This window comes from Ostrea edulis, chromosome 8, assembly GCF_947568905.1.
Source record: "Ostrea edulis chromosome 8, xbOstEdul1.1, whole genome shotgun sequence".
NCBI classification, from domain to species: domain Eukaryota; kingdom Metazoa; phylum Mollusca; class Bivalvia; order Ostreida; family Ostreidae; genus Ostrea; species Ostrea edulis.
In genome coordinates, this window is record NC_079171.1 from 2184408 (window position 1) to 2196943 (window position 12536).

At 32.7% G+C, this 12536-nt stretch overlaps 1 protein-coding gene across 4 annotated transcripts in view; it reads left to right on the forward strand.

The window, feature by feature from the left end:
• The window catches only part of LOC125648773 (uncharacterized), a 144509-nt gene extending 137664 nt beyond the window's left edge, over positions 1-6845 (forward strand). For all 4 annotated transcript variants that reach the window (XM_056147892.1, XM_056147891.1, XM_056147893.1 and 1 more), the window contains one exon: positions 5884-6845. In XM_056147892.1, coding sequence (XP_056003867.1) covers positions 5884-5927 — 44 coding nt within the window. In that variant the 3' untranslated portion in view covers positions 5928-6845. The remainder of the gene's footprint in view (positions 1-5883) is intronic.
• The last annotated feature ends 5691 nt before the right edge of the window (positions 6846-12536 follow it).

Below are 12536 nucleotides of genomic sequence, written 5' to 3' on the forward strand. Positions count from 1 at the left end.
TCATTACAAGTTGGTTATAATTATAGGTAATGTTTAGTTTTCATTACAGCATGTACAATGTGTGTTGTAATTAGAGATAGTGATTAATTCTGATTACATTGTGTGTTGTAATTAGAGGTAGAGATTTATTCTAATTACAATGTGAGTTATATTTAGAGCTAGGGATTAATTCTGATTACAATGTGAGTTATAATTAGAGCTAGGGATTAATTCTGATTGCATTGCAGGTTATAATTAGAGCTAGTGATTAATTACAATTACAATTTGAATTATAATTAGAGCTACGGATTAATTCTGATTACAATGTGAGTTATAATTAGAGCTAGGGATTAATTCTAATTACAATGTGAGTTATAATTAGAGCTAGGGATTATTTCTAATTACAATGTGAGTTATAATTAGAGCTAGGAATTAATTTTAATTACAAATGGGTTATAATTAGAGGAGGAGTTATGTTTCTATTGCAATGTGGGTTATGATTAGAGGTAATATTTAATTTTGACTACAATGTTGGATTTAATTACAACTAGTGATTAATTTTAATTACAACATGGGATATAATTAGACGAGGAGTTAGGTTGTTATTAAAATGTGGTTGATAATTAAGGTTAACTTAGTGTGTAGGTTTAATGTTAAATGATGTGGGTTATAATTACATTAAGTGAATAATATTAATAATATAATTAATTTTAATTACAATGGGGGCAATGATTAGATGAGGAGAAATGGTTTTATTTAATATTTTGGGTTGGGATTCAATAGGTGTTCAATGGGGAGATTTTATTAACAGCATTCTGTTACAATTATTATCTTGTTGAGATTTGTAGAACATTGATCATTGCCAGTTTAAAACTTGACATGTTTATAATCTATTTCTTCTACTTAACTATCCTACTTTGTAAATATCAGTGATATTGACACAGCTTTGGTTTGTGGGATGTTGTATGTTTCTGTGATGGTGTGATGTTGTATGTTTCTGTAGCAGGTGTGGACAAAATCTACATTGTGTACTGGTTTGACACTGAGTATGTACATTACACCAGTCTCTGTGTGGAATAGCTATCATGAACTTAAGGGTCTGTATCAAAAGTCAAGGTCTGACAAAAACAAAACAATTAACACCCCACCCCTTGAAACTAAATAAATGATGAATGTTGATCTACTTTGTTTTTAAAATTCAAGTTCTGATAACACTCTGAGTTGAGTCTTGTAAACTAGGTAGAAACAAATACAAATGTAGTTAGAATGGAATTATTTCAATAAGAGATCGCCACTCCATGTTTATTAAATGAAATTAATGAATTACAACTGATTTTGTATATAATTATATCGTATTTGTGACATTTATCGTAATTTCATTAAGTTACCTCAGGTGACCTATTACAATTGGTCAGTATGCATTGTCGGTCGCTATTTGTTAACAATTGAACATTTTAATTTCAACTTTTTGATATAAAGTTCTACCATTTCAATTATTGTTATGCCCCCCCTTCAAAGAAGAGAGACATATTGCTTTGCATCTGTTGGTCAGTAATGTTGTCTGCTCAATATCTTGAGAACCATTCACTTGATCGTATTGACATTTCTTATGTAGGTTGGTTATGAGGAGAAACATGCCCTTATTGTGTTTAGGTCAGAAGATCAAGGGTCAATTTACACTGGACATAGAAATATACTTTCTGCTAAATATCTTGAGAATCCTTTGCTTGACAGACATCAAACTTAGTACACTGGTACATCCCATAGAGTAGATTACCGCTACTGATTTTGAGGTTACATGGTCAAAGGTCAAGGATCAAACTAGACATAGGGATCTACCATCCACTCAATATCTTGAGAACCATTTGCTTGACAGACATCAAACTTGTTACACTGGTATATCTTTAGGAGTAGATGATCCATATTGATTTTGAGGTCACATGGTCAAAGGTCAAGGGTCAAACTGGACAAATGAATATTCTGTCCACTCCATATTGGGAGAACCCTCTGCTTGCCATACATCAAACTTGGTTCACTGGTAAATCTTCTGGAGATTCAGAAGATGATCCCTGTTGATTTTGATGTCATATATTCAAATGTCAGTGGTCAAACTGGACATCAGAATATACTGTTTGCCCAGTATCTTGAGAACCAATTGCTTGACAGACATCAAACTTGGTACACTAGTACATCTTCAGGAGAAGATTACCCTTATTGATTTTGAGGTAACATGGTCAAAGGTCAAGGGTTAAACTGGACACAGTAATATATTGTCTCCTATAGATTAAGAATTATTTGCTTGATTGACACCAAACTTGGTATACTGGTACAGCATAAGGAGTAGATGACCCCTGTTGATTTTAGCCAGAAAAGCTGAAATTTACAAGAAAGCTTCCTAACATAGTGCAGATGCCAGGTTGTTGAAATCATGGCCCCTGGGGGTTGGATTGGGCCACAATATGGGATCAAAGTTGTACATACAAATATATAGGGAAAATCTTTTTCTCAATAACTGCTGGGTCGGGCAAGTGGAAATTTACATGAAAGCTTCCTAACATAGTGCAGATTGAAGTTTGTAAAAATCATGGCCCCCGGGGGTAGGATGTGGCCACAAGGGGGATCAAAGTTTTACAAAAAAATATAGGGAGAATCTTTAAGAATCCACTTCTAAAAAAACATGTGGACCAAGAAAATGGAAATTTACATGAAAGCTTAAAGCTTCCTAACATAGTGCAAATTGAAGTTTGTAAAAATCATGGCCCCTGAGGATAGGATGGAACCACAACAGGGGATCAAAGTTTTACATACAAATATATAGGGGAAATCTTCTACTGGGTCAGGAAAGTTGAACTTTACTTGACAGTTTCCTGACATAGTGCAGATTCCCGATTTGTTAAAATCTTGCCCCCTGGGGGTAAGATAAGGCATCAATAGGGAATGAATTTTTAGATACATGTATATAGGGAAAATCATAAAAAATCTTCTGAAAAATCATTGGGCCAGAAAAGTTGACATTCACATGAATGCTTCTTAATATAGTCCAGATTCAATTTTGAAAAAAAAATGATGGGCGCCCGATAGTAGGTTGGGTTCACAATAGGGATCAAAGTTTTACATGCGAATATATAGGAGGCTCAGGTGAGCGATGTGGCCCATGGTCCTCTTGTTAATTTTAACACATTTGGGGACATACATGTTTTACAAACATCACTTGTCGTATTTAGTTTTAAGCATCTTTGGGACAAGGGGGCATGTATTGTAAATTTTAGGAAATCTGCACTCCTAGGGTCATAGGGGTTAAGTAAAATTTATGAAAATACCACATATTGACCCCTATGCAAAACCCTTTTCAACAATTGCACATTTGCAAGGTAAACTAAATGTATAATCGTGTAGAATAGGAAGGCCTCTAATGAAACTGTAAATTTTATTATCCCTGGAGTAGAGGTTCTGACTCCATGATGTTCCTAAACTTGATGTATATATAGCGTATATGTGTAGAACATCTAGAAAACATATTTACTGCTATTGATATTAGACTGAAACGAAATAGATAGGTAGTCCTTATCTTTTTTATCAACAAAATTGTTTGGCAACCAACTCCTGGGTTTTCGCTCTAGGACAGGCCCTAATAAGTCATATTGTAATAATTTTACATTTTATATTATGTAAAGTATTTCATCAGCATAGGCATTTTTGAGGGTCATTCAAGTTTGAAGACTACCTCTTTTACATTGTTGGTGAATATTAGAATTGAGCTTGGATTTTTTCTAGATTTCGTAGCCCTGAGGCCTTGTCAGTTGTGATACTTTTAAGTAATACTAAGGTGACTGATAAAGCATCTTGTCTTTGACAATACTGTTTATCATTCGTTTTATGCCCTCCGGAATCAAAGATTTGGGGATATACTGAGCGACAACGATTTTGTGGCATGTCTGTCTGTCTGTCAGTCTGGCATAAAACTTTAACCTTGGTCATATCTTTTTCACCATCAGAAGTAGAGATTTCATATTTAGTATGTTGGTATATATGCATTCCTTGTGGAAATACCTTTCCATTGGTACCAAAAACTGATTTAAGTCATATCTTTCGAATCGTTAGATGTGCTACTCTCATATTTAGCATGTGGATTTCCTGTGAGAAGACCTCTTCTTTGATTTCAGATTTTTTTTTTTTACCTTGTGACCTTAAAACTGACCATTGACCTAGTTTTTAGAAATTAGAAGAAAAAAACTTTAAATTTAGTCATATCTTTTATAAACTGCACAAGAGGTTCAGTTTAATATTGTATTCCTTTCAGCCAACATTTACATTGGTTCCAAAATCTTAGACCTGATGACCTTAACAATGACCTTTGGCCTACTTTTAGAAAATATTAAATGTTTAATATCTATTAAATGGTTAGAGGCACTGGTTTAATATTTAGTATGTGCATTTCTTGCGAGAAGATCTTTCCATTGGAACCAAACATGCTGACTTTGTGACCTTGAAATTTACCTTTACATAAAATGTGAACTAGATGAAAGTTACCTCACATTCTCAGTATTGCTACAAAAGTTCCAGCTACAATGTCTTACAGTTCTAGTTTGTTGTAATCTGAGGATATCAGTGTTTCACAAACACGTCTTGTTTATTCACTTTTAAATCTCATTAAATTGTCACTGTTTATACCAGATGTAATACGACACAACCCTCAGCACAAAAACACTGTTACCTCATTAATTAACACAAACCTCAGTACAAAACACATTGTTACCTCATTAATTAACACAAATCTCAGCACAAAAACACATTGTTACCTCATTAATTAACACAAACCTCAACACAAAAACACATTTTTACCTCATTAACACAAACCTCAGTACAAAACACATTGTTACCTCATTAATTAACACAGTCTTTATGAAATGAGTTGTGGTGTAAGATAGATTTATTACTTTTGTATAACTCTTTATCTGACCACATTTAGGGACACTTCCATACTTTCATCATGTGACTCTCTGTCATTACGATGCTGACAGATGTAATGAGTTTCTGTAATAGAGCTAAGTAAATGAAATCTAGTGTATTATGTAAGAGCAGTGTTTAATTTGTTTTGTGGTTAATTGTTGGAGTGAGGTACAGAATTTACGTTTTAGGTCATATCCTAAAGACCCGTGGCTAAAGAAAACACATTTCATTCCTCGTTAGGCCTAATAGCTAATATGTGTTTATGTTGCACATATCCGATTATATCAATCATCGATCGATACAGTTCTTCCGATTATGACCTATTATCGATTATGATTTTTTTCGGATTATCCAACATTAGTGAGACAAGCAGTATGGGTCTCTCGTCTTTCAAATCACACAATCCATATCACTTAGAATTGATTGTACAAGCATATAGAACTCAGTGTGGTAGACTAGGGACTAGGGCCACTTCTAGCGAATTCTAAGCTGTACAACTGGTTCAAACTTCTACATACATAAAAAATGCTTGCATTGTCCATGTTAAGTTTTCTTCAGAGGTGGGTTCTATGATTGATTGTCCATGTTAAGTTTTCTTTAGAGGTGGGTTCTATGATTGATTGTCCATGTTAAGTTTTCTTTAGAGGTGGGTTCTATGATTGATTGTCCATGTTAAGTTTTCTTTAAAGGTGGGTTCTATGATTGATTGTCCATGTTAAGTTTTCTTTAGAGGTGGGTTCTATGATTGATTGTCCATGTTAAGTTTTCTTTAAAGGTGGGTTCTATGATTGATTGTCCATGTTAAGTTTTCTTTAGAGGTGGGTTCTATGATTGATTGTCCATGTTAAGTTTTCTTTAGAAGTGGGTTCTATGATTGATTCTCCATGTTAAGTTTTCTTTAGAGGTGGGTTCTATGATTGATTGATCACCTGTCTTCTTCTATTAAAATTTCAGATAATCCAGACAGAGATGAGCGGATCACGGAAGCTTCAAGTTAGGAGATTCAGGAATCAGTAACAGAGCTGGAAATCAGTGAAGAGTCCGAGACTGAAGAAAACTGTGAGGACCTGAAGTCTGAGGACATTGCTGAATATTTAATATTTAAACAGTATTTTATTATGACAATTCATGATAGGATTGGACAACAGACATTGACTATATAAGTCCTCTCCATAGAAGGGCATTGCTGAATCAGGTAGAAGTGGAGAAATTGTGTAGAGGAAAATGATGATAATGAGAAATCAGAGGAATCTGATGAGGACACTCCTGAATCTGACGAGGACACTCCTGAATCCCGCTGTCAGTGGTGTCTCAACATTTCCAATTGTCAAAATGAAGTTGAAATAAGTCAATGCATGCAAAGATATGTATTGTGTGATTTGAAAGACGAGAGACCCAAGGGCCATATTAGTTGTGTCATCTTTTATACGTAATGTTCCAAAACTCATTCTGTCGTAACACTTGACATAAAATTTTCATTTCTGAGGAGTGTTTGGAAAGTGAGTAAACTGATTCTGATGGTGAGGATGTTCCTGATAAAAAAACTCGAGGATGAGCAGAAACCATGAAATAGATGATAACAGTGATGATAAGGATTTAGAGGAGACCTGCGAAAATGAGGATAAATAAGCAGATCTGGTTAATTACATTGAAATAAGACAGGTATTTCGCCAAGTAAACAAACGACTTTTCCCACTAAGTTGGTTGCCTTTCTTAGAATTTCTGTCATATTTGAAGCTGAAATGGTCAGTCACTAAAATTACCATCATGTATCCTCCAAAGTATTTATCTTCTAGAATATTGCAGTTCTACATTGATTATATATTAAATTGTGTATATATTTAGATATCTGATTTGTTATTAACATTGCATTGTTTGAAGAATGTTATATCAGAATATAATATTTCCACGTAAAATCAGTCTTGTTTGAATTTATGTTGTCAATGTTGGTAGAGACTTGATGTGTCTCTGTTACAGGACCAGGAGTATATTATCGTAAAGAGACTTTAACGAATACTTTAACTGTTAGATGTGGTTGTTAATTTGTAAAGACATCTTAACTGGAAAGTACCATAAATGCAGAATACTTTTCCGTTAAGAATACTTTATGATAATGACCTTAAAATCGTTCAGTTAAAGATATCATTTTACGCTCTTTACATAGTTATACAATATATCAACAATGATAGGATTTGGGGTAAAGAAATCGAATGTTTTCCCTCAATAAAGATTAACTGATTGATGATTGTATAATATTCAATGTCCCTCTTGATAATCTTTCAATCACATGGAACAGTCACCAATGCCGTTGAAGGGCTGTAAAACATAGTCTTATGCTCAACGTATACGACCATGGGGCAGGGAGGAATTTTTATTGTGCCACACCTGTTTAACATCTTATTTGATTGGTTTGTTGGGTATTGTTTAGCGTCCCATTTGATTGGTTGGTTGGATATTGTTTAATGTCCCATTTGATTGGTTGGTAGCATATCCTTTAGTATCCCGTTTGATTGGTTGGTTAGATATTGTTTAACGCCCCGTTTGATTGTCTAGTTGTTTTGATATTGTTTAATGTACCATTTGATTGGTTGGTTGGATATCTTTTAGTGTCCCGTTTGATTGGTTGGTTGGATATTATTTAACGTCCCCTTTGATTGGTTAGTTGTTTTGATATTGTTTAATGTCCCGTTTGATTGGTTAGTTGGATATTGTTTAACGTCCCGTTTGATTGGTTGGTTGGATATTGTTTAACGTCCTATGTTCGGTGTTTACGGCCTTTGGGCAGGGAAATATCTTTATCATGAAAGGTGAAAATACGAACAGTGATCAATCTCATAACTCCTATTACCAAAGCAAAATAGTTGTTTATGCAACACCTGCTGTGACATTGGGCCTCGCTATTTGAGGTTTCATCCGAAAGACCGCCCCATTTAATTTCTTCTTACGGCAAGCAAGGGGTACTGGGGCCCTATTATAACCGGGATCCCCACGGAAAGGGAGTTAAAACTATATCATCTTTTGATAAGAGATTTAGTATGAACAGGGATGTGATACATGTATATAGCATTTAAAACAATACAAACTGTAACAGACGGTAAATAAAACAAACAATACAAACTGTAACAGACGGTAAATAAAACAATACAAACTGTAACAGACGGTAAATAAAACAATACAAACTGTAACAGACGGTAAATAAAACAAACAATACAAGCTGTAACAGACGGTAAATAAAGCAAACAATACAAACTGTAACAGACGGTAAATAAAACAATACAAACTGTAACAGACGGTAAATAAAACAAACAATACAAACTGTAACAGACGGTAAATAAAACAAACAATACAAACTGTAACAGACGGTAAATAAAGCAAACAATACAAACTGTAACAGACGGTAAATAAAGCAATACAAACTGTAACAGCCGGTAAATAAAACAATACAAACTGTAACAGACGGTAAATAAAACAATATAAACTGTAACAGACGGTAAATAAAGCAAACAATACAAACTGTAACAGACGGTAAATAAAACAAACAATACAAACTGTAACAGACGGTAAATAAAACAAACAATACAAGCTGTAACAGACGGTAAATAAAGCAAACAATACAAACTGTAACAGACGGTAAATAAAACAAACAATACAAACTGTAACAGACGGTAAATAAAGCAAACAATACAAACTGTAACAGACGGTAAATAAAGCAAACAATACAAACTGTAACAGACGGTAAATAAAACAAACAATACAAACTGTAACAGACGGTAAATAAAACAAATAATACAAGCTGTAACAGACGGTAAATAAAGCAAACAATACAAACTGTAACAGACGGTAAATAAAGCAATACAAACTGTAACAGCCGGTAAATAAAACAATACAAACTGTAACAGACGGTAAATAAAACAATACAAACTGTAACAGACGGTAAATAAAGCAAACAATACAAACTGTAACAGACGGTAAATAAAACAAACAATACAAACTGTAACAGACGGTAAATAAAACAAACAATACAAGCTGTAACAGACGGTAAATAAAGCAAACAATACAAACTGTAACAGACGGCAAATAAAACAATACAAACTGTAACAGACGGTAAATAAAACAAACAATACAAACTGTAACAGATGGTAAATAAAACAATACAAACTGTAACAGACGGTAAATAAAACAATACAAACTGTAACAGACGGTAAATAAAGCAAACAATACAAACTGTAACAGACGGTAAATAAAGCAAACAATACAAACTGTAACAGACGGTAAATAAAACAATACAAACTGTAACAGACGGTAAATAAAACAAACAATACAAACTGTAACAGACGGTAAATAAAACAAACAAAACAAACTGTAACAGACGGTAAATAAAGCAAACAATACAAACTGTAACAGACGGTAAATAAAACAAACAATACAAACTGTAACAGACGGTAAATAAAGCAAACAATACAAGCTGTAACAGACGGTAAATATAACAATACAAACTGTAACAGACAGTAAATAAAACAAACAATACAAGCTGTAACAGACGGTAAATAAAACAAACAATACAAACTGTAACAGACGGTAAATAAAACAATACAAACTGTAACAGACAGTAAATAAAACAAACAATACAAGCTGTAACAGACGGTAAATAAAACAATACAAGCTGTAACAGACGGTAAATAAAGCAAACAATACAAACTGTAACAGACGGTAAATAAAACAAACAATACAAACTGTAACAGACGGTAAATAAAGCAATACAAACTGTAACAGACGGTAAATAAAGCAAACAATACAAACTGTAACAGACGGTAAATAAAACAAACAATACAAACTGTAACAGACGGTAAATAAAGCAAACAATACAAACTGTAACAGACGGTAAATAAAACAATACAAACTGTAACAGACGGTAAATAAAGCAAACAATACAAACTGTAACAGACAGTAAATAAAACAATACAAACTGTAACAGACGGTAAATAAAACAATACAAACTGTAACAGACGGTAAATAAAACAAACAATACAAACTGAAACAGACGGTAAATAAAACAATACAAACTGTAACAGACGGTAAATAAAACAATACAAACTGTAACAGACGGTAAATAAAACAATACAAACTGTAACAGACGGTAAACAAAACAAACAATACAAGCTGTAACAGACAGTAAATAAAGCAAACAATACAAACTGTAACAGACGGTAAATAAAACAATACAAACTGTAACAGACGGTAAATAAAGCAAACAATACAAGCTGTAACAGACAGTAAATAAAACAATACAAATTGTAACAGACGGTAAATAAAACAATACAAACTGTAACAGACGGTAAATAAAACAAACAATACAAACTGTAACAGACGGTAAATAAAACAATACAAACTGTAACAGACGGTAAATAAAACAATACAAACTGTAACAGACGGTAAATAAAACAATACAAACTGTAACAGACGGTAAATAAAACAATACAAACTGTAACAGACGGTAAATAAAACAATACAAACTGTAACAGACGGTTAACAAAACAAACAATACAAGCTGTAACAGACGGTAAATAAAACAATACAAACTGTAACAGACGGTAAACAAAACAAACAATACAAACTGTAACAGACGGTAAATAAAACAATACAAACTGTAACAGAGGTTAATAAAACAATACAAACTGTAACAGACGGTAAATAAAACAAACAATACAAGCTGTAACAGACGGTAAATAAAACAATACAAACTGTAACAGACGGTAAATAAAACAAACAATACAAACTGTAACAGACGGTGAATAAAGCAAACAATACAAACTGTAACAGACAGTAAATAAAACAATACAAACTGTAACAGACGGTAAATAAAGCAAACAATACAAACTGTAACAGACGGTAAATAAAACAATACAAACTGTAACAGAGGGTAAATAAAACAATACAAACTGTAACAGAGGGTAAATAAAACAATACAAACTGTAACAGACGGTAAATAAAACAAACAATACAAACTGTAACAGACGGTGAATAAAGCAAACAATACAAACTGTAACAGACAGTAAATAAAACAATACAAACTGTAACAGACGGTAAATAAAACAAACAATACAAACTGTAACAGACGGTAAATAAAACAAACAATACAAGCTGTAACAGACGGTAAATAAAACAAACAATGCAAACTGTAACAGACGGTAAATAAAACAAACAATACAAACTGTAACAGACGGTAAATAAAACAAACAATACAAACTGTAACAGACGCTAAATAAAACAAACAATACAAACTGTAACAGACGGTAAATAAAGCAATAGAAACTGTAACAGACGGTAAATAAAACAAACAATACAAACTGTAACAGACGGTAAATAAAACAAACAATACAAACTGTAACAGACGGTAAATAAAACAAACAATACAAACTGTAACAGACGGTAAATAAAGCAATACAAACTGTAACAGACGGTAAATAAAACAAACAATACAAACTGTAACAGACGGTAAATAAAACAAACAATACAAACTGTAACAGACGGTAAATAAAACAAACAATACAAACTGTAACAGACGGTAAATAAAGCAATACAAACTGTAACAGACGGTAAATAAAACAAACAATACAAACTGTAACAGACGGTAAATAAAACAATACAAACTGTACAGTAACAGACGGTAAATAAAACAAACAATACAAACTGTAACAGACGGTAAATAAAACAAACAATACAAACTGTAACAGACGGTAAATAAAGCAAACAATACAAACTGTAACAGACGGTAAATAAAACAAACAATACAAACTGTAACAGACGGTAAATAAAACAAACAATACAAACTGTAACAGACGGTAAATAAAGCAATACAAACTGTAACAGACGGTAAATAAAACAAACAATACAAACTGTAACAGACGGTAAATAAAACAAACAATACAAACTGTAACAGACGGTAAATAAAACAAACAATACAAACTGTAACAGACGGTAAATAAAGCAATACAAACTGTAACAGACGGTAAATAAAACAAACAATACAAACTGTAACAGACGGTAAATAAAACAATACAAACTGTACAGTAACAGACGGTAAATAAAACAAACAATACAAACTGTAACAGACGGTAAATAAAACAAACAATACAAACTGTAACAGACGGTAAATAAAGCAAACAATACAAACTGTAACAGACGGTAAATAAAACAAACAATACAAACTGTAACAGACGGTAAATAAAGCAATACAAACTGTAACAGACGGTAAATAAAACAAACAATACAAACTGTAACAGACGGTAAATAAAACAAACAATACAAACTGTAACAGACGGTAAATAAAGCAAACAATACAAACTGTAACAGACGGTAAATAAAACAAACAATACAAACTGTAACAGACGGTAAATAAAGCAATACAAACTGTAACAGACGGTAAATAAAACAAACAATACAAACTGTAACAGACGGTAAATAAAACAAACAATACAAACTGTAACAGACGGTAAATAAAGCAAACAATACAAACTGTAACAGACGGTAAATAAAACAAACAATACAAACTGTAACAGACGGTAAATAAAGCAATACAAACTGTAACAGACGGTAAATAAAACAAT